The following is a 23834-nucleotide window of genomic DNA, read 5'->3' on the forward strand; positions in this document are numbered from 1 at the left end:
TTGGAAGAAGCCATATGATGGGCTCTGGTGGGCTCTGTCCTGGCAATGTCTTGGCAGCATCCTAGGATGGGTTTTTTCCCCATGTGATGAAGTCCCAAGACTGTAAACTATGTTTAGACCACATTATGCAATGTGATATTTTAGCCATGGCTGGTTGAGTCCTTTCTTCTGAGTCAGTTCAGAAATGTTCCCAGATATCTTATCTTATGAGAAAACCAAATCAGTGCTACATATTGATGTTATGATTCTTTTTATCAATATCAGATTCAAAGAATATTTATTTGGGCCTTTTCTAGATCTCAAATTCTAATTTCCAAGTGGCAGAACTTCTGCAAAGCTGAATAGCAGCATACACCAGGGGGCACCACAATCTTTCAAAGTAACCAGATTACTAATTATTCAGTGTACACAAATATTTCTGCCCCTCTGTCCTGATTTCACATGACACTACACATCGAGGAGGTTTGCTTTTCTGACAAAGTTTTAAACCAGGGAGTCATTTAGGAGTCCCATGGGCCACCCTTGAAATCTCACCAAACCATAATCCCCCCCATTTCTGGGCATTCCCCCAACAAAAATCCTACAAATGATGGAGTTTACTTTTCTCAATCCCCCAAAGCTTAGAGTGACATGTCCTGTCCCTATGCAATAATTTTAGTTCTGGAACAGTTGTTGGGTTATTTTATGTCTCCCAAAACTAACCAAAAGAAATCCTGAAATTACCTAGAAATGCAGCAGTTTGTTTTGATAACCACTATCTCCCTACCATAAAATAGGCAAAAATCAACCAAAATAGCATTCAGTAACAACAGTACATCAATTCTGGTACACCTGAAACACTCTAGTGCAGCCAACTGGCAGAACAGAAGGGAGAAAAATGACTCAAATTTTCTCTGCCTTGTCCACCACCAATGCTTTTAACAAAGCTAACCCATTGTTGAAAGATTTGCCAGTATGAACATCTTAACAATTCTAAAAACAATAAAATAGTTGTACTTACAAGCAGGTTGAATTTTGCAAAGAAATCCCTGGGGGGAAATTATAAGAGTGTTAATTAGAATGTTACATCTCTGGCATAAAAGACAAGCTTTTCAAAAAGAGTTCAAATTAGTAAACAATCATCACATGCCAGCTGTAGGGAGATCACACTAGAAGTCCAGACTAGTAAAGGATTAGTCTTTCATGTATTAAATATATACACAGATGTAAATATATATTTATAATCCTTTCAAGTCAGACACATAGGATAGTCATCATTGCATATGATGTTAGAATCATAGAACCATAGAACCATAGAGTTGGAAGGGACCTCATGGGTCATCAAGTCCAACCCCACCTGCCAAGAATCAGGAAAATCACATTCAAAGCAACTGAATGATCTGTTCTTTTAGAACAGATAATCCAGAATTCTGTTTCTGGTATCAAAACCGCCACAAGGTGCCAATTGTTCTGTTCATTTTAGACAATGGTTCCCAACCAGTGGTCCGTGGACCACCAGTGGTCCCCAAGAACTAAAATATGGTCCGTGGCTTCACCCTTGCTACACTGTTGCAATGAGAGCAACTGGTTTTGCAAAACCCTTTTATAGTGCCGAGGCAATGGGAATGTCAGGAGAGGAGAGGATGACTACCCACGAAGTGTGTGACAACAAACCTCCTGACTGCTGCTTCTCCTCCTCCTCCTCCTCTTCCCTTCCCCTGAGTGGAGCCATTCTATGTGGCGCCTTGAAGCAGGAACACCTTGGTTCAAGGAACAAATTATTTGGGGAGCTGATTCAAAAAATTGCATTGGCTAGACCACATCAGATCTAGATTATTAAATATGGTTTTCTGTGGGTGAGTAAATGATGACTACTGGATGGCATATGTTCTATATCAGAAATTAGAGCTGATGTGGTCTATCCAATGCAATTTTTGAATCAGAAACCCAAATAACTAAACCAAATCTAAAGTTGACCAAAAACTGATTTGTAACCCTTTTGGTACTAATGTTGGAGAGTGATCCCTGGTCAAAGTGGTCCCTGGTCAAGTGGTTCCTGGTCAAAGTGGTCCCTGGTCAAAAAATGGTTGGGAACCAATGATTTAAGTACACCTAACTTTGTGTTGGGTTGTATATATCTAAAATGGGCCAATAGAAGACAGAAGAGTGTGGGTGTGAGAAATATGTTGCGTTTACTCTTGGTACAGGCTTATCCTGTTCACATTCACCAAAACCCAACATAGATGAAATTTGAAGTCACAATACCATTCGGTTAGAATAAGGTAGTAAGATTTACACTACTAGTCAATTTTTTATTTTAGTCATTTTATTCTTTTAAGGATATTTCAATCCTGCCTGTTATTTGTAGCGTAGCCCAGTAATGCCCAATGGCAAAGTTGGGCAACTAATTTCAGATAAACATTGAGGTAATCAGCTCACAGTAAATGACTAAGAAAGATGTTTTGAAATTGTGGTCTGTAGCTCAATAAAATGTGCAATCGCTGTAATCACTTAACCAACAGGCAAATTTGTGATTAACAAAATGCCTTTGAAACTGCCTAATATTGTACTAAGCCTTCTAGAAATCAAAGGAGCAACTACTTGGAATAAGCACACTTCAAAGGAGACATTGCAGAGCTGAAAAAAGTACAAAACAAGATGATCAAAATGATGAGAAGAGCTAGAGTAGGTCACCTGTGGAAAAAAGGTTCCAATATTTGGTGCTGGTTAGAGAAAAGATGAGTTAGAGGCAACATGGTATGCATGTATAAAATCATGCATAGAATGGGTAAAGTGGATGGGAAATGTTTTTCCTTCACTCTGAGATAACAGCATTTGAGTTAAGAGCTCAATCAAAGAACAAATTAAACTCTTAAGTGAAGGAATCACTCTGTGTGTGTGTGTGTGTGTGTCTGAAGTTACACTTTAAAATGTTCTTGTTTTGACTTATATACAAATTAAACTTAAAAGCAAATCTATAAAACCTATCTTGTTTGTAACTTGAGGAGTGCCTGTATTTTCAAACCTACTACATTATACAAAACACTCAGGCAATAGAAGTAGAGAAAAGAGGGAAGAACTTTGTGGGTTCAGAATACTTAGGGACAGAGTTAAGGTTCTGTGGGAAAATCAAAAATTGTTGCACCTCAGGTTAGTTTCACCTTGCTATATTCACCAGGCTGCACACAGGTTGAAGTCTTTTGTAGTTTATTAGGAAATAGAAAATAAATAGTTCTTTAAAAGCAAAAGTAAGTTCCAAAAGATCGTTTCAAAACAAGGCTTTAGAGAATAATCCAAGAAATCATAAGGAATAAACAAAGTCCCATTAGAGCATGAAAATGTCCCATGAACATGAACACACAAAGGCTGCAAGGTAATCCAGGAAAATGAGAGCTTGCTTCTTGGCTTGAGCAAAAAGTTGCTTTGACAAAGATTTGTCTCCCAACACACTGTTTTAATGCCCTTTGCAAAGCATGAAAGCATTTCTTTGGCTTCTAAACTCCTTCTTATTTGCTATTCTCACACTCCTTCGAACCCTGCATTCCAAACAGTCAGCTCGATCTAGAGATTCTGTTTCACCAAGGTCAACTTGCTCATTAGCGTCTGCCTGCTTGCTATCAGACTGAGAACTGTCCTCCTTTTCTGAGTCAATTTGCACCTGGCTAGTTTCAGTTTTTTTAAGGGCAGAGAGTTGAGGGTATCAGGATATTCTGGTGAGTTTAGACACTGCAAGATTCAGTCCCAAAGGCCTCATGTCATCCACAGATCTCACTTTCCCCAACTCTCCAATGACAGAAGGCAAATCCTGGGTGCAAGCTGATATTTTTACGATTTTTCTCCCAGACTGGTTGATTTCAGAGAAAAGAGAAGTGGCAGCTCACTTGTACTACTCAGCTACATCAATGTCCTCTCCAAAGATGTTTGTCTGGGACTGTTCTGTACCCACAATACTTTACTACCGGCAGGAACTTTCATATCCATTTATTCTTTCTATTTTATCAGTGCTTCTTTGCTGGGCTCATTTTATTGCTAGTACATTTGCTGCTGTTTTACTGTGTGTGTGTGTGTGTGTGTGTGTGTGTGTGTGTGTGTGTATATATATATTGCTAGTTATTTTTATACTTTGACCGTTTGTATGTCAATGACAAAGGAGTCCTTTGGACTGAAGAGTCAAGACTTGGGAAAAAGTCCCAGTACATCAATAAACTTATCTTGCCCTTTGCTTCCCCCCCCCCCCCCTTTTTTTTTTCCCTTTCCTCTTTTTCTCTCTTGTTTGTAGATAGAAGTACAAAGGGGTTTTTTTGACAAAAAAAAAAGAATTGGCTGCACATGAGGACACATGCAGGTACATGACAGTTTGATACTGAGCAGCAAAATGTCAACAGAATCATAAACTGAATTCCCACGTGGTTTGCAAAATCAGATTCCATTTCCTGGAACAGAAGAAGGAAGTTGCTTGGTTCTATTGTTTCCTAGACCCTGTGTCAGTACTCAAAATATTTGCTTATGAGTAAAACTAAATTATCTTCAAACCACACATCGTTGACATGTGTACTTCAAGCACCATTTAATTTTTATTTCATATTTATAATATTTACACAGGGCTCTTTGGAAAGCGATGCACATTTTACTGGAACCCAGACATCCAAAAGAATCTTGAAATACAGAGGAATCTAACCTGGGTTACAGTCCCCATTATCATTGCATAACTGATGGAGTGATTCCTATGGACCTCGTCCCATATCAGACTATACTACAATTTTGCATTAAAATATCAAAAAAATTGTAACTACAGTAGAGTCTCATTTATCCAACACTCGCTTATCCAACGTTCTGGATTATCCAATGCATTTTTGTAGTCTATGTTTTCAATACATCGTGATATTTTGATGCTAAATTCATAAATACAGTAATTACTACTTAGCATTACTGCGTATTGAACTACTTTTTCTGTCAAATTTGTAGTTAAACATGATGTTTTGGTGCTTAATTTGTAAAATCATAACCTAATTTGATGTGTAATAGGCTTTTCCTTAATCTCTCCTTATTATCCAACATATTCGCTTATCCAACATTCTGCCGGCCCGTTTATGTTGGATAAGTGAGAGTCTACTGTATAAAAAAACAGCAGTAACAAAGACTATATGTAGTGCATCCAGATGAAATTACGAGATCTGAAGAGACATTGTAGATAGGGAATAATGACATCCCTGACAGATCACGTCTCAGTTAAAAAGTTCAGAAAGTTAATTAGTGGGTTGTTGTATGTCTTTCAGGCTGTGTAGCCATGTTCCAGAAGCATTCTCTCCTGACGTTTCACCCACATCTATGGCAGGCATCCTCAGAGGTTGTGAGGTATGGATAAACTAAGTAAGGAAAGGAAAGAATATATATATCTGTGTAGAGTCTGGGGTGTGGCAAGGGTCCTTTGTCACTGGGAGCCAGCATTAATGTTTCAGTTAATCACCCTAATCAGCACTGGAGATGTTTTTGTCTCTTGCCTGGGGGCATCCTTTGTCAGTCAAGCCCTCAGAGTTTTGGTTCCCATCTACTGTTTTGATTTTGTAGTTTTGTAATACTGGTAGCCAGATTTTGTTCATTTTCTTGGTTTCTTCCTTTCTGTTGAAATTGTCCACATGCTTGTGGATTTCAATGGCTTCTCTGTGTAGTCTGACATGATAGTTGTTGGAGTGGTCCAGCATTTTTGTGTTCTCAAATAATATTCTGTGTCCAGGCTGGTTCATCAAATGCTCTGCTATGGCTGATTTCTCTGGTTGAATTAGTCTGTGATCCCGGCCATGAAAGCCTTCGACAACACAAGTTAATTAGTGTTGCAAGTATATTGACATAGTAAATGTTAGCTGGGTTTATGAAAGTATTTTGTGGTTATATAAAACTACAGAGAAGTTTTTATTGAAAAAAATCTGCTGAAGCAGTCCACAAAAAAATTATTGAAGTCATTAAAATGTTATTCCCTCTGATGTTTTCACCCTGTGAAGTTTGCATACCCTGTAACGTGGGTACACTTACACTACAGAATTAATGCAGTTTGACAGCACTTGAACTGTCGTGGTTCAGTGCCATGGAATCATGGGAGCTGTAGTTCAAAAAGGTCTGTGTCAAAGATCAATGGTGCCTCACAAACTACAAATTCCAGCATTGCATACCATTAACCCATGGCAGTTAAATTGCCATCAAATTGCATTAAGTTAACATTGTAGATGCACCCCAAGTCTATCATTTCAAAAAGTTCTTGTATCTACACCTAGGCCAGAAGGAAAGAGTGACAATTAATTTCAATGCAAAGGAGCCATAAGATGGTGAGACCAAGTTCTGTTAATTCTTCTGAAAGGGTTTCAAACTTTTTAAAAACATTTCTAAATCTCATATAGTCAAAGTTTCTGTACAACTTTGGACACACTGGATCCAAAGCATCTGTAACATTTCTATTACATTCAATTCAGCCCTAAAATATGTGAGAACGGAGCCTGGGAGAGAGGAAGAAACTTTTAAATCACTACTTTACAAGTATTCTACAGATCTAAGAATTGGGTTGTGAAAGTGTTACACCAGGAATAAGAAAACCTTTGAGTTTAGGAATAAGAAAAAAACTTTTTGAGTTTGCTTTTGGAAAAACAGACACATCACCCTCACTTGTGTTATTAAATCAGATTTACAAGAAACAATTGCAGCTAATTTCCAATGAAGTTGACTAGCCCTGGGGAATTTCTCACACTGTCAGTAATTCTAGTAAGATGCTCCAACAATCAAAAATTCTGCAGTGGGACAAGATGGTCTAAGTAACTATGCTGTTAACTTGTGTATTGAGTTCAGCTTTTCAAGGAAACTGAATTTTGGTAAATTCATTTAACAATGAAAAGATTCAGAAGAATGCAGTTTTATAGTTTAATTAGTCTGATGTTTGCAGGCACATTGCTCAACTAGAATAAAAATAATAAAGATAATAAAGAAACTGACAAGATAATCCCTTGATGAATGACTAAAATTTACATAATAGCTTGCATAAACTTTGGGTCTCCTAAACCAGGAGTCATGAAATAAAAGCAGCAGAAGTGCTTTCTCAGAAATGTTAAATTGTGTAAGAACAATTTCAGGATTCAAACTTTTTTCATGGCTTAAGAGAGTGTATGTATAGGATGAGGGATAATGATGTCAGTAAGGAAAGGAGCCGATGTGAAAAATTTGGACCAGGTCCCATAGGAAAAAAGCACTTGGGTGCTGTACATGTGTGTGTGTGTGTGTGTGTATAGAGAGAGAGAGCAAGAGCGAGAAAGAGAGAGAGAGAGAGAGAGAGAGAGAGAGAGAGAGAGAGAGAGAGAGAGAGAGAGAGGAGGGAGATGGAGGGAGAGAGAGAGATACACAACTGTGTCTGATTGTACTGATTTTTCTTCTCTTCTCTCTGCATTGTAACCTATTAATTCACCAAATGCTTCCAGGTTTTAGAAGCATTTATGTACATCATCCCACCAGAAAGGGAAAAGTGGAGGAAAGTGGAAGGAACCATCTTAACCCATTCCCACCCATCTTTCATCTTCTGGGATGGCCAATCATCCCACATCCTTTCCTTGTTATTTGAAAAAGGCATTATTTGTCTTTGAATGTTATGTATTTTGTTTGGAGTGGGTGAACTACAATTCCCAGAACCATGGGTCAATCCTCCCCAAAGCCTGCCAGTATTCAAAGTTGGCCATTTTGAGTCTGTGTACCAAGTGTGGTCCAGATCTGTCATTGGCTGGTCTTCGCCTGGCTGCAGTGCTGTTTGGATGGGGGTGAATGACTACAACTCCCAGATTCCTGGGGCAAATGTTCCAAAACATGTGTCAGTATCCACAGTAGGCTATGTTGAGTCTGTGTGCCAAGTGTGGTCCAGATCTGTCATTGGCTGGGTTCAGTGGTCTTTGGATACAGGTGAACTACAACTCCCAAAATCAAGGCCCATTCCCACAAACCCCTGCAGTATGTTCAGTTGGTCATGAAGCTTCTCTGTGCAAAGTTTGGTCCCGGTCCATTGTCGGTGGGGGTCATTGTTTCTTTGGATGAAAATGAAATATAACTCCCTTTTCCCCAAACTTGTCCAATATGTTCTATTGGTTATGGGGACTCTGTGTGCCAAGTTTGGTCCTGGTCCATAATGGGTAGGGTTCAATTGCTATGAACTATAAATCCCAGTGCCTACTACTCCCAAATGTCCAGGCCAATTCCCCTCCAACCCCCCCCCCCCCCACCCACCCAGTATTCAAATCTGGGCATATCAGGTATGCACAAGTTTGGTCCAGACCCATCATTGTTTGGGTTCATAGTGTTCTGGGTGTAGGTGAACTACAACTCCTATAAATTCCCCAGTAGGAGTCACAGGGCTCTGACTGGATGCAGGGTGAACTACAACTTACACCATGTGGAGTCAATCCCCCAAACTCCTCCAGGAAGTGTAGTTCCTGCTCACTTCTGCTCTGTTTGTTCTGTAGACAGCTTTGAAAGGGAAGGGCAGTGGGCGGGGTCATGCAAATTCCACACCAATGGAGAACCCTGGGATGCCTGCCTGTGGTGGAGGAAAAGGCAAAATCTAGGATGAAATGGTCCCCAAATGAAAGCATTCCTTGGGGGGTGGGCTGTAGTGTTTGGGGAGGACATTGGCAGGGGTTGGGCTGCATTTTCATAGCGCTCGCTGTAACCACAATGTCAGTGGAAAAGAGTGACTTGGTGGCTCCTCAGCACTGGGAACTGGAGCCTGTTTGTGGAGGCCGGAGGCTGTCTGTGTGAGCAGACACCCGTGTCATATACACACATACGGGTTTTTGCTTTTATTATGGATTTAGATTTAGATTAGATTTAGATAATGCAACGACAGTATCTTGCATAAGTCTTTCTGCACAGTCCACACTGCCAATGGACTCATTGCTGTATCGCTGCCAATGAGCAGCACTCTTCCAGAGCCTTGCTAGTGATGTTTCGTTCCTGCTGGTGTCATTTCTGGCACTGGACCTTGTGACCAGAAATGAAAAATTGCTAGCAAACCTCTGAGAGGGAGCTGCTTGCTAACAGTGAAGCATCAGCAACAGCCATTGCACCAATGTACCCTTGGGATGGCCAACTGTGGGGACAACCATCGGACTCTGGGGATACTCCTAGGGCTGCATCAGAACAGCTCTAGAGCTCTTTATACTAGATTGTTTCAATAGGTGTAGATGCAGCCCTTGACCAAATAAGGGTAATAATCCAACATCAGAGGTGGGGATCATAAACCCCTTCAGATGATGTTTGATTGCAAGTCGTATCAGCCCAAGTCAAAGAGAAATGCTGGGGGTTACAATCCAACAACACCAGAAGTCTTGATTGTTATCCTTCCATTATTATAAGAAATAAACCAAACAGGGTAAATACTTAAATTGAGAGGGGACATGATAACTATGTTTAAATATTTGAAAGGATATCACATTGAAGAAGCACAAACTTGTTTTGTTCTTCTCTGGAGACTAGGACACAGAACAATAGATTCAAACTACAGGTAAAGAGATTCTACCTAAATCTCAGCTAATTAGGAAGAACTTCCTGATGTTAAAAGATGTTTTACATCCATTTATGCTGCCTCAGAATGTAGTGGAGTCTCCTTCCCTGGACGTTTTTTAATAGAGCCTGGGTGGTCATCTGTCAGGAGTGCTTTGATTGTGTGTTCCCCATGGCAAGAGGTTGGACGTGATGGCCCTTGTTGTCTCTTCCAAATCTATGATTCTATGCAATATTATTAAACATATGTGCTAATTATCAGCCGGAGCCTCTGGTGGTCTAGAGCAGGGGTCCCCAAACTTTTAAAGCAGAGGGCCGGTCCACAATCCTTCAGACTGTTGAGGGGCCGAATTATCATTTGAAAAAAAATACAAACAAATTCCTATGCATACTGCACATGTCTTATTTGTAGTGCAACAACAACAACAACGAAAGAATACAATATTTAAAAATGAAAACAATTTTAACCAACATAAACCTATTAAGATTTCAATGGAAAGTGTGGGCCTGCTACTGGCCAATGAGATAGTCAAGTTAATTAGGATTGTTGTTGTTGTTGTTGTGTGCCTTCAAGTCATGTCAGACTTTGGTCGAGCCTAAGTCTAAAATTATTTATTTATTTACTGCATTTATTTACTACATTACTATCCCACCCTTCTCACCCTGAAGGGGACTCAGAGCAGCTGTATGTACATACAATATATTATATTATTAGCATAACACAATATTAGCATTATATATTACTATATTGAACTATACCACTATACTATTATATAATATGTAATATATAACATATAATTAACATTATTATATGGTATTACTATTAGTATTATATTGTATAACATAAGATTATTATCAATATTATATGTATCTACAATACATTATATTATTAAAACTGATATAAAAATATTATATTATAAAACTGAGGGTGGGGGCCAGGTAAATGACCTTGGAGGGCTGCATCCGGCCCCCGGGCCTTATTTTGGGGACCCCTGGTCTAGAGGATAAAAGCCTTGTGACTTGAAGGTTGGGTTACTGACCTGAAGGCTGCCAGGTTCGAATCCCACCTGGGGAGAGCGTGGATGAGCTCCCTCTATCAGCTCCAGCTCCATGCGGGGACATGAGAGAAGCCTCCCACAAGGATGGTAAAACATCAAAACATCCAGGCATCCCATGGGCAATGTCCTTGCAGACAGCCAATTCTCTCACTCCAGAAGCAACTCCGGTTGCTCCTCACACACACACACACACACACACACACACACACACACATATATATCAGCCTCTAAGGGCCAATCAATTTTGAAAAAATATGGGTGCTTCTCATGAAAGTTTAAAAACCACATGATGTTATGATCTGATCCCAAGCAGCTTTATTTAAAGTCACACTAAATCCTGCATTGCAGTCTTTCCAGGGTTGAGGTGACTATTTAATACAAACAGTACTTTGTACTGCACCTTAGCTCAACCTAATATTAAGGAAAATTATATATAGCCTTAAGTTATATATAGCTGGGCCACTACTAAATTACAGAAGTATCATGAAAATAGGAGCCTACAAACCGGGAAGAAACTTAAAAGGAAAGCACAGTAAAATATAACCCTTCCTTATTATCAGTTCTTAAACCACATAAGGAAGTAGTGGCTGGAACACTTACAGTAATAAGTATTGTGAAGTCTTTAAAAAGTTTTTGACCATTTAAAAGAAGAGATTCTAAAATATACAACCTGGTAAAGTTTACTGGGTTCACCTTCCCATTTTTAGAAGGAAATATAAAATGTTTAAAGCTGTACTCTGACATTCATGGATGTGGGAAGCATAAGGGGAAAATAAACACATTAGCTCCATCCTTGGGTGATTCCACACAGACGTTTAACCCAGGAGCAATCGTGTTTTAAAAATGCGATTGTGTCCAGGTTGAAGTTCACACACACCCCAGAAAGCACATACTTTTCGGGAGAGGTGTCCACATGTCCTACCAGAACCTGATCAGACTGGCAAACACAAGACGGTTGTGCAAATGGCCCACTCAGAAGTCCCACAACTTCCCAGGGTGCAGTCCAGACAGCGGCCATACTGGATTTGACCCGGGTTTTCCAGTATCAAATTAATTCAGCGGAAAGCAGGGCTTTCCTGTTTCGTGCCGAATGCATTCGCTTTTACGTGGCGTGTCATTTGGACACCCCACATGAAAATGCGGGAGCTCCCACTTTTAAGGGGCTGTCTGGATGTGCCCCTAGTCACTGTCTCTCCCTTCACAAGGAGAGAAAAATTCAGAAAAGAAGTCTTTATGGTATATGTAGCCTCTTCACGTGATCAAAATTCCTTTCTAAATTCTGGATCATGTGGAGAGACTCCATACATAGCATAAACTCTCTATTACTTCCTATGTGAAGAGGGTGGGACTAACCTGCTTCCCTTCCCGTTGTACCCAAATTAATCTTTTCTATTCCTAGATAGGATTCAATGACTTTGATCAGGATTCCAATACATTAGGCATAACAGACTATATTACTGATGCCAAATGTTTGATTATCCAGTTTAAATCAGTACACAAACAAGGGATCATTCAAACCCTACCTCTTCTATGGCTGCTTGCCCTATATATGGAAACTGTCTGAAAAAGAGTACTTCTACGGGCCCTTTACTGGAGGCATTCAAATGGCGCCTCTGATAAAAGAAGATTAATTTTATAACCCACTAGCTGTGCCTGGTCACATGTTGCTGTGGTATGGTGGTATGGGAAATAAAGTATTGAGGAATTGGTGGTAGTTAAGGTAAAGGGTAAAGGTTTTCCCCTGACATTAAGTCCATTATAAATGGGTTATATAGCTGTGTGGAAGGGCCTTGAGTCTACACTGCCATATAATCCAGTTAAAATAAGATAATCTGTATTTTATAGGCAGTGTGGAAGAGGCCTAAGTGAGGCCTAACTCTGCCTGTCCCCTGGGCTGAGTGGGTTGCAAGGAGACCAAGTGGGCGGAGCCTAGCCTTCTAACTGGCAGTAATTGGATAAAAACCATCATTCCTCTCCCTCTAATTAGGACTTTATTTTTCTTTTCTTTTTGTTGTATGAACGTAGAGGCATGGATGAGGGGTTGTGCTGCAAAGTTTAGTGTTTCTGGTATGTGTAGTTTTGTTGTTTTGTCCTAGTCCAAAATTTCATTACCCTTTTATATATATAGATTAGACCCAGCCCTTCCTGAAAGGCCTGGGTCTAATGGGTATATGTGGGTACTGACCCCCTGGACGGCTTCCGCAGTCCCCAGGGTCAGTCCCCACATCCCATCTCGGTGTTTTGGGCTCTATGAGCTCAGAGAACTGAGGGCACCCACTCCTTCCCCGCAAAAAAGCCCTTAAAAGAAAAAACTTACTAGGTTGCCATGCCACACCTCCAGCAGGCCTCCTGGTGCATAGAAATGACTAAGAGCCAGGGAAGACTGAGGAAGAAAATTGCTCCTCCCCCCACTCCTCAAATTTATTTACTTTATTTATTTACAGTGTTTATATTCCGCCCTTCTCACCCCGAAGGGAACTCAGGGCGGATTACAATGAACACATATATGGCAAACATTCAATGCCAACAGACAAACAACATACAGTATAGACAGACACAGAGGCATTTAACTTTTTTTTCCAGCTTCACGATTCCGGCCACAGGGGGAGCTGTTGCTTCACCGGCCACTAGTGGCTGTACTTCCTCATTCCTTTCCTCGTGTTTTGCTGGCAGCTTTATGATGTTGTAAATTAGTTAAATTATCCTCCCGCATAAAGCGTACCTAAATTTCCCTACTTGACAGATGCAACTGTCTTTCGGGGCTGCATAAGTCATCAGCAAGCCGGGCTATTTAATGGTCGGGGGCTTAACCCAACCCGGGTTCGAACTCATGACCTCTCGGTCAGTAGTGATTTATTGCAGCTGGTTACAAGTCAGCTGCGCCACATTTCTGTGTGCCAGGAGACCTGCTGGAGGAGCAGTAAGTTTTTTCCACATTAAATTGCTGTCTGGAAGTGCCCTTGGAGGCTCACCATGCAAATGGAATTATGTGGAGAGCCTGCATTCAGAGGCTCTTCACACTGTTACTCTACACATAAGATTGATGGCTGAGCAGGGAGGACTACTCAAGCGTTTAGTAGATAACTAAACACTTGAGTAGGGCTTATCTCCACAAACCAATTTAGCAAATGTCTTGGTTTCCCACATTGAAAACTTCATTAGTCCATACAGCAGCTTAAGGGAGAAAGGTCTGAAGACAGTGACATAATTTATACAGAGTAACACTACTCAGCACACACTTCTTTACCCTTTTTTTACACTGTATGTTAAGATGTTCATTAGAAATTCCAGGGCCAGCCATATTATTAGGCAAAGTGGAGAAGCTGGCTCAGGAAACTGTCTGCTCAGGGATAAGAAGTGATACAGAATATATAGGGAGAGACTCAACTTGTATTAGCCTCCCAAACTAGCTTGCTGCCCTTAGTTGAAAGATATTAAGATTTTAAGATATAGTAAGATTTTACTATAAGTCCATATAGTGCTTTAATATTGAAAGGTATTACATTGTCCTTTGCCTGAGGCAACTAAATGTGTTGGGCCATCCTGGAAAAACTCCACTTTCAAGGAGGAGAGCAGCAGCAGCAACAAGGATTTTGGACAGTCCTCCAAGTAGTTCAAAGGTTATAGTTCTCCGGAATTCCATGTAAGGTGATTATATTAAAAACTATATAAATTCATCAGGAAGAAACACACCATTAATAATAATAATAATAATAATAATAATAATAATAATAATAATAATAATAAACTTTATTTATACCCCGCCACCATCTCCCCAACGGGTACTCGGGGCAGCTTACATGGGGCCATGCCCAGAACAATACAATATAAAACAACAAATCATAACGCATTAAACAATACAATAAAAGAAAATATAATATAAATATAAAATATAATATAAATTATAGTGAAGTAGTTGAAATCTGTTCATAAATTTTCAGATGAATCTTATGTAGATTTGCCACCATAAAAATGAATAGAGGCACTTTGTCTACCAAGTGGCTGGTGATTTCTCAATTTGTCAATAGGTGTGTGATTCTATTTTGGGTTTTAGTCTGTACTTCAAGGAGCTATCCAAATGCTGAACCTCTTTTGAAAACAGGACCTGGAGCAGTACCATTGCCCTGCTGAAATGGAAGCCACTGCCTGCCATGGGTCAGATAAAAACTATCTTAATATGAACATTGAGTTCAGCATCTTGGTTAATTCATTTTAACTTTAGACCAAAAACTTGGCATGGTTTCACCATTTCTTAGACAGAGAAACTGTAAGCTGTGTTTTGTGTGTACATACTGTACACTTTCTGTCAGTCATAAAAAAACTAAGATTTTTTGGTTGATTGGGGAAAATGTATGTTCTTGCATGCTATTTTGGAAAGAGGAGTTTATACTTCAATAAGATTGTCCAAATCATTTACTCCTGATTATTCGTGGTTAATTTATTGCTTTATATGTACACTGCTTTAGTGGCTCAACTAGTAAAGAGAAAAATCATTAGACTACATCCAAAATGAGGAAGAAGTTGGGGGAAAATTTAAAGAAGCTTCAGCCCTTCAAGATGAAAAGGGGGAAATGAGAGTCAAAGTGGTTCTCACTAAACCTCGATGAATTGCAAAGGTTACTTCCTCTAAGAAAAGATAATGACTATACAGACACTTTGTACCCTGCTGATTCAAATTTCTTGAAAATATGTAGACAAGTAAGGACAACTTCAAGAACTCATTTTTCCCCAAGAACATTTGTGACTTAAAGCAGCACACAAGAAAGAGAAAGCATGCATATTTTTCCTTTGAGTAAGACAGTTTTAGGTCATTAGCAAAGTATGACTGTAGTAAATATGTGTCGGGGAGCCTGGAGGGGTTCTTTAAGGTATGTACCATCTCAAATTATCAATGAGAATGTACATCCTTCTTTCACTTCCTGGAGGTCTTCATAATTACATCTATTAAGCAAAAGGTCATGAATGATCACCCCTCACTGACTTTCGTCTAGAATGCAATAAAGATATCAACAAGATGAAAAACTGAAAAAGTTATCAGTTTACTGATGAAGACTGTAAATGGATTGCCCTAAGCCTGCTGTATTGCGACTAGAAAAAAAGATAAAATTTCAGCCACAGCAAATTATTATTATTATTATTATTATTATTATTATTATGAACCTGCTTTGATTGAAGTAAAAAATCAGAAACTCCTCAAAGCACAGCAGACAAAAAAATCTGTACAAGAAAACCGCACTACAAACTAGAGCTGACAGCTGACACAATAAAGCATTGCATGGAAAGTCCCTTGACAAAATTGAAGGAAAAGCTGATAAGTAGAAGACCTGGCTATGGCTCACAAATGGGACACTGAAGAAGGACACAGAAGGCCTGATCCTTGCAGCCCAGGAGCAAGCCATCAGAACAAATGCAATTAAGGCCAAGATTGAAAAATCAGTGGATGATCCAAAATACAGACTGTGCAAGGAAGCTGACAAAACCATTGATCCTATCCTCAACTGCTTTAAGAAAATTGCACAGACAGACTACAAACAGAGACATAACTATGTGGCCCAAATGATTCATTGGAACTTATGCCACAAATACCATCTCCCAGCAGTAAAGAACTGGTGGGATTACAAACCTGCAAAGGTAGTGGAAAATGAACACGCAAAGATACTGTGGGACTTCTGAATCCAGACTGACAAAGTTCTGGAACACAACACACCAGACCTCACAGTTGTGGAAAAGAAAAAGGGTTGGATCATTGATGTCACCATACCAGGTGACAGTCGAATTGATGAAAAACAACAGGAAAAACTCAGCTGCTATCAGGACCTCAAGGTTGAACTTCAAAGACTCTGGCAAAAACCAGTACAGGTGATCCCGGTGGTGATCGGCACACTGGGTGCCTTGCCAAAAGATCTCAGCTAGCATTTGGAAACAATAGACATTGACAAAATTACAATCTGCCAATTGCAAAAGGCCACCCTACTGGGATCTGCGCGCATCATCCCAAAATACATCACACAGTCCTAAATGCTTGGGAAGTGTTCGACTTGTGATTTTGTGATACAAAATCCAGGATATCTATCTTGTTTGCTGTGTCAGACTATGTCGTTGTGTCAATTATTATTGTTGTTATTATTATTATTATTTTAGTTTTGTATACTGCCACCATCTCCCCAAGGGGACTCAGGGTGACTCACATGGGGCAAAGCCTGACAGTACAATTAAAAAGAGAATTACATAAAATGCAATTCACAAAACAGGCAAAATAAAACAAGACAAGAATATTAGAACAATAAATAGTAGTTCCAACCAGCAACTAAACGCAAGTCATGTTGTCTTCAGGGGTGGTGGATTGGTTACAGCAATAAGGATAGGTTGATGAATAAAGTGCATGAACCTATGGCAGCAGATAAGAGTGGTAAAAAGTGCAAGGAAGGATTATTGGTCCCATTCAGGACTGGCTATCAGGACTGTCTATTCAAAAACACAACAAAACACCCAGGTCTTCAGTTCTTTTCAGAAGGTGGACAGGGAGGGTGCTAGTCTAATTTCCCTGGGGAGTGAGTTCCAGAGTCGGAGGGCCACAGCTAAAAAGGCCCACTCTCTCATCCCCACCAGTCGTACTTGAGATGAAGGTGGAAGCGAGAGGTGGGCCTACCCAGAAGATCTTAGGTATCGAGCAGATTCATAGGGGAAGACGCGATCACGAAGATATTAGATTCACACTTGAAAGAAAAATCTAGTTGTTGAATAGCTCAGAGCTGCAAAAATGTAGATTGAATTTGAAATGTTTTTGGAAATCATTGAGACTGTAAACAATTGAGACCTTGTGAAATCTTGTTTGCAAGCAGGTCCAAAAAACAGGTATCTGAGAAGTAAGAGGTTATCTGAGTCCATACTGCCATATATTCCAGTTCAAAGCAGGTAATGTGGGATTTTATTTAGCGGTGTGGAAGGGGTCTCAGATACCCAGAAAACAAGAGTATTCCAGAAAGAGCTTAGCATATCTGCAGCTCAGCTGACACTGCCTCACTGTTCTCACTGAATAATCAGCCTTCCTAGATAAAGCCTGCAACAAATATTTAACAGCTGCTGGAAGTAATGCCTATCACCCACTCTGTGGAAAAGATATCTAATGCAGTTTGGAAACTTTGTTATGCTTTCCGGATCCCTGGAACTAGATCTTTACTATTGTTTTGCTCCACCCTCTATCTTGACTGATTCTTTGATCTTTTAACCTCTGGCCTGCTACCTGTGTAACTTCTCACTCAGTGAAATTCAGAATGACCCCACACACAATACTTGTGGAATCAATGTCCATGGTTTCACTTCCCCCAGGCATGCCCAAAGTCCAGTCCAGGAGTCAATTGCGGCCCCGGTTAAATTTCCACCGGCCCGCCCTTCATCCCTCACTTCTTTCTCCCTCCCTCCCTTGATTTCTTCCTTCCTTCTTGGGGATCCATACCCCAGAAAAGGCAGGCTCCTCAGGAGGAGAGAGAGAGAGATGGCAGCTTTTTGCATCCTTTCACCCTGGGTAAGTGTTGCCTTCTCCTTGGTTGGTTCCAGACTTGGTTATCCCGTCCCAGAGGACCTTTGTCTCTCTCTTATCCAGCAACTTTTTCTTTATTTATTTGGAAAGGAAGGCTCCCCAGTTGCCCTGCTTTTCCCAGGCACTCACTGCTGCTGCATGGATGGGAAGGGTGGGTCCTGGAGGCCAAGATCCTGCCTGGTTTCCCTTCCTCCCTTACTTCTCTGACCCACCTTGGTCCCATATCACCACCCCACATTTTCAAAAAAAAGCTGCCCTTCACTGTGTCTCCTCCCTTGGGAAGAAAGGGAGAGCCAGCCGGCAACTATAAGACCCCTTACCACATTCAAAGCCTTCCCAACAGATAGCCATGTTGCCTCTACCAAAAAACTTCCAGAGAATCTACCGACTCTGAGACAACATATGTCACTGTCTGAAATGACTTGAAGGCATACAACAACAACAATCCTAATTAATTTGACTCTTTCATCATCCAAAAGCAGGACCACACTTCCCTTTTTTTTTTTCGTGTCAGGAGCAACCGGAGTTGCTTCTGGAGTGTGAGAATTGGCCATCTGCAAGGACGTTGCCCAGGGGACGCCCGGATGTTCTGATGTTTTACCATCCTTGTGGGAGGCTTCTCTCATGTCCCCGCATGGAGCTGGAGCTGAAAGAGGGAGCTCATCCGCACTCTCCCTGGGTGGGATTCAAACCTGGCAGCTTTCAGGTCAGCAACCCAACCTTCAAGTCACGAGGCTTTTATCCCCTAGGCCACCAGAGGCTCCTTGCACTTCCCATTGAATGATTGGTACATTCACATTGGTTAAAATTCTTCTTCGTTTTATCTATTGTATTATTGTTTCATTTTTTTTATCATTACAAATAATACATACCCAGTGTGCACAGGAATGTGTTCATGGTTTCTACAAACAATAGTCTCCCCCCTCCCCACCAACAGACTGAGGGACCGTGAATTGGCCTTTGGCTTTAAACGTTTGGACACCCCTGACCTACCCATATCTGACCTACCCATTCTCTTTAGGATTTTTTTTAGATCCTACAGGCAATTCTATGGTATGCTTTTAATTGAAGTTTTGTGCGTGTGTGTGTATGCGTGTATCAGGAGCAACTTGAGAAACTGCAAGTCAATTCTAGTGAAGCAACTTAATGAAAGTTACCAGTCACCCTGAATTGACTGAAAAAATCTTAGAGAAGATACCTCTTTAGGAAATCTCCAGGTTCTCCAAGACAATTGTATCATAACTTCCAGCAAAAGGCATTCATTTCAATAGGGGTCACCATTATCAGTGGTGGAGCCCCCAGTGGCGCAGTGGATTAAACCCTTGTGCTGGCAGGACTAATGACTTGAAGGTTGGGTTCCTGACCTGAAGGTTGCCAGGTTCGAATCCAACCCGGGGAGAGCGTGGATGAGCTCCCTCTATCAGCTCCAGCTCCCCATGCAGGGACATGAGAGAAGCCTCCCACAAAGATGGTAAAAACATCAAAACATCTTGGCATCTCCTGGGCAACATCCTTGCAGACAGCCAATTCTCTCACACCAGAAGCGACTTACAGTTTCTCAAAGTCGCTCCTGACATGAAAATAATCTCAGTGGTTTTCTGATTTGACACTAAGTTCAATAACGTATCCCCCATGGTTAAAGGAACAATACTGTACAACACTTGTTTTGGGGACAGTGTTCAGCACCAGCTCCAAGTTCAGACAGAAACTCAGAACAGATTCACTGTCGACTAACATAAAAGCCACGAGTTGCAACTGAAGAACATCAGAGGGCAAGCGAGAGGGAAAGAACTGAAAGGAGACTGTAACCGGGCTTTGGCGCAGGCTGGTTAGTAGCCAGCTGCAATAAATCACTATGACCAAGAGTTCATGAGTTCGAGGCCAGCCTGTGTTGGAGTGAGCACCCGACAATTAAAATAAAAAATAGCCCTGCTCATTGTTGACCTAAGCAACCCAAAAGTCAGTTGCATCTGTCAAGTAGGAAAATTTAGGGACCGCTTATGTGGGGAGGCTAATTTAACTGATTTACAACACCAGATGAGGAAGTACTCCATCAAAAAGGACTTGTTGTCACAGTGGATGATGAAGCAGCAGCTTCTCCTGTGGCTGGAATCGAGCATACCCTCACAAAGCTAGAAGCTGGGAAGTTAAATAGCCTCTGTGTCTGTCTGTCTGTGTATTGTTTGTCTAATGGCATTGAATGTTTGCCATATATATGTACATTGTGATCTGCCCTGAGTCCCCTCGGGGTGAGAAGGGCAGAAGATAAATACTGTAAATAAATAAATAACCATTAGTATCTCTTTGTGCCTGTGTGCAGTAAACAAAAATGTCTCTTTACAAAGCTTTCCTTCTTGTCCCCTCAAAATCCCTTGAAGATGTATGAATTTTGCACACAGATACAAAGAGGCACTTGTGCAAACCCTGATTTGGAGACAATATTATAACTTATGTCATAGTATCACAATTTCTTCCTATCCCAGGATACAATCATCAGCTAACTTTCCTCTGATATGATGTGCCTCAAGGCTAATGTATGGAGATCTTTCAAAATGAGCCAGCTAAACTCTTTGAGTCAATATTAGGACACTCTACATAATTACAAGCCTTCAAGCCAGGGTCTTGAACTGCTGTGTGTTATTACAGCTTTGCTTGGGTGTTTATAGCACAGGTTAGCACATAGAGAGGTTACTAAGGTGAACAATATCAAAGGTTATAGTGTTGAAGTAGAGTCAGATAAGGAGAGAACTCCCTCCTGAGTCATTGCCTGCTTTTTAATTTATTTTCTTTGGTAGGGAAATCCCAGATTAAGACATGACTACTGTTTCCTCCTCTATTTACTGGCTTCACCATTTCACTGAAAGGGAAAAGAAAAAGTCAGAATCCACATTTCTAAACATATATCGCTAGTAATGAAGCAGAAATGGTACTACCATGGATTACAATTTGGCTGAAACTTTTCATTGTCCATAGGTTTGATGTAAATTAGGAGTTGCAAAATGTTTAGCAAAAGGAGGATATAAGTAAGAACAAGGGAATTCCCCATGAGCTGTCCTTATGAAAAGCTTTAAGTAACATAGCTTATTAACAAGTAAGTAAACAGAGCTGTGATGCATGCTGAAATTCATAAGGCAGCCAAATGTGGCTCAGGTCACCAAGGTCTTCAAAAGAAAATAGTTGTTAGTTTTTGGATTTATTTTATTCTGTCACGTGAATGACTTCCAGAAACAAAGAATCTACACAAGCAAAAGGAGGAAATGAATAACTTAAAAGGGAGTTTGCATTGTCCCTCAGCCTAACCTATACCAAAGGTTGTTGTGAAGATCAAGTGGGGAGAAAGAATTACAGTAGAGTTTCACTTATCCAACATAAACAGGCCGGCAGAACGTTGGATAAGCGAATATGTTGGATAACAAGGAGAGATTAAGGAGAAGCCTATTAAACACCAAATTAAGTTATGATTTTACAAATTAAGCACCAAAACATCATGTTATACAACAAATTTGACAGAAAAAGCAGTTCATTACATATTAATGTTATGTAGTAATTACTGTATTTACGAATTTAGCATCAAAATATCACAATGCATTGAAAACATTGACTACAAAAATGCGTTGGATAATCCAGAACGTTGGATAAGTGAGTGTTGGATAAGTGAGACTCTACTGTACATGTGTTTCCTGGAGCTTGCTGGAAAAAATGTTGAAATTAATGTAATTAAATATATAGAAAGAAATGACATTAATAGATAAATTTAGGACTGAATAAATTCAGTCTGATGAATTGTCTCATCCTAGCTCACTTTGAGTCAAGAAAGGTCCTCTAAAGAAACTGAAGACACTGGTGTTGGAAAAACCAAAACAATTATCTCATCCTAGCTCATTTTGAATTAATAAAGGTCTTGTAGAGAAACTGAAGACACTGAATTGAAGTCTGAATCATTTCCCATTAATATACTCTGTCGGGAGTTGCCATCCAGCAATATCTGAAAAGTCACAGTCTAGCTCTATATCCAGATATGTACTCTTGAGGTGCATCCCCAGATGTTTTGGCCTTCAACTCCCAGAAATCCGAACAGGTGGTATACTGGCTGGGATTTCTGGGAGTTGTAGTCCAAAACACAGTTTGAGCATCACTGATTTAGACTGATCACTTATCCCAGAGCCAATTCACCCCCAGTATGGTTCAACTGCTGCTGCCAGTGCAGAGGTGAAGGCTCCTGACTTCCCAGAAGCACCAAACCCAGTTCAATGCTGCCAGACTGTCACCCTTACTTTTCATTCTCACTGTCTTTATCACAGCAGCCAGTGAGTGCAACATGGTTCATGCCAGTCACTTTTCACCTGGAGTGATGTCAGCTGGGGTGACAAAGAGATACAGGAGTGAGGAGAGGAGATGAATCACCCCTTTCTCCCTCCCTTTCTTTGGTCACCTTGTCATTCTGGCAAACTGAGACTCCAGGCAATGAATAGCCAACATGACCCATGTAGTGCCCACTGGTCACCACAACAAGAAGAGCAGAGTGGGTGCCATTCAATATCTCTAGGCCACCTGAGCTCAGGGAAAAAAGGGATAGCTGACTAAACAGGTACGAATGCTTCTGTCTCGGAATTAGCATAACTGTCTACATCTATCAAGTAGGAAATAAGGTACCACTTATAAAAAAAAGTGGGGAGGCAAGTTTAACTAATTTACGACCTGGAATGAGGAAGTGCCATCAGAGTGGGTGATGAAGCAGCTGCTCCCCCCTGTGGCCAGAATCGAACATCCCCTCAGAAGAAGGTTAAATTGCCTCTGCGTCTGTCTGTCTCGGTCTCTGTTTGATGTGTTTATGGGCATTGAATGTCTGCCCTATGTGTGTATAATGTGATCCGCCCTGAGTCCCCTTCGGGGTGAGAAGGGCAGAATATAAATACTGTAATAATAATAATAATAATAATAATAATAATAATAATAATAATAATAATACATGAGCTCAAAGTTGCTGTTTGCTTTGGTTTCTGTAGGAGAATTCAGAGCCGACCACAACTTTGGTTAAAGTAGTTCAAGACCATGTTAAGCAACTTTGGCCCAAGTTAACCCAGTTGCATTGTTTAGACACCACAGAGCTGGTTTGCCAGCTCCTTCACACTAAGTGGTCAGTATGAATGTGCCCTTAAGATAGCTCCCTTAACATACTACGGCATAAAAGACCATGTCATGTTCACCATGTTGGGCCTATCCCTAGTATCCCCACTAACCATACCCCTAGGCATTCATACGGTGGCATAGACATTGAATTTGATGGTGGATATCTGCTTGCACACTCAGATCAAATCCTTGGCATTTTAAAAATTGAACATTCATTTTGTCATGAGCTTTTTTATATACCAGGAACAATGCCTTATCCCAAGGACCTTCCAGAGGTTCCTGGTGGCACAGCGCTGAGCTGCTGAACTTGCGGACCAAAAGGTGCCAGGTTCAAATCCAGGGAGCAGAATGAGCGCCCACTGTTAGCCCCAGCTTCTGCCAACCCAGCAGTTCAAAAATATGCAAATGTGAGTAGATCAATAGGTTCCGCTCCAGCAAGAAGGTAACAGCGCTCCATGCAGTCATGCCGGCCACATGACCTTGGAGGTGTCTACAGACAACGCTGGCTCTTCGGCGTAGAAATGCAGATGAGCACCAACCCCCAGAGTCGGACACAACTGGACTTAACGTCAGGGGAAACCTTTACCTTTACCTAAGGACCT

At 40.7% G+C, this 23834-nt stretch overlaps 1 protein-coding gene and 1 long non-coding RNA gene across 5 annotated transcripts in view; one reads left to right on the plus strand and one right to left on the minus strand.

Moving 5' to 3' along the window:
- il17rel (interleukin 17 receptor E like) overlaps positions 1-23834 on the minus strand; it is a 68679-nt gene that overhangs the window by 41981 nt on the left and 2864 nt on the right. For all 4 annotated transcript variants that reach the window (XM_062982274.1, XM_062982273.1, XM_062982272.1 and 1 more), the window contains exon 2: positions 1001-1028. In XM_062982274.1, the coding sequence (XP_062838344.1) occupies positions 1001-1028 (28 nt within the window). The remainder of the gene's footprint in view (positions 1-1000; positions 1029-23834) is intronic.
- On the plus strand, positions 17704-22019 carry LOC103279903 (uncharacterized). The gene is made up of 3 exons (XR_507053.3): positions 17704-18087; positions 20898-20978; positions 21900-22019. It is a non-coding gene; the product is annotated as an uncharacterized LOC103279903 (long non-coding RNA).

The sequence above is a fragment of the Anolis carolinensis genome, chromosome 5 (assembly GCF_035594765.1).
Source record: "Anolis carolinensis isolate JA03-04 chromosome 5, rAnoCar3.1.pri, whole genome shotgun sequence".
Taxonomy (NCBI): domain Eukaryota; kingdom Metazoa; phylum Chordata; class Lepidosauria; order Squamata; family Dactyloidae; genus Anolis; species Anolis carolinensis.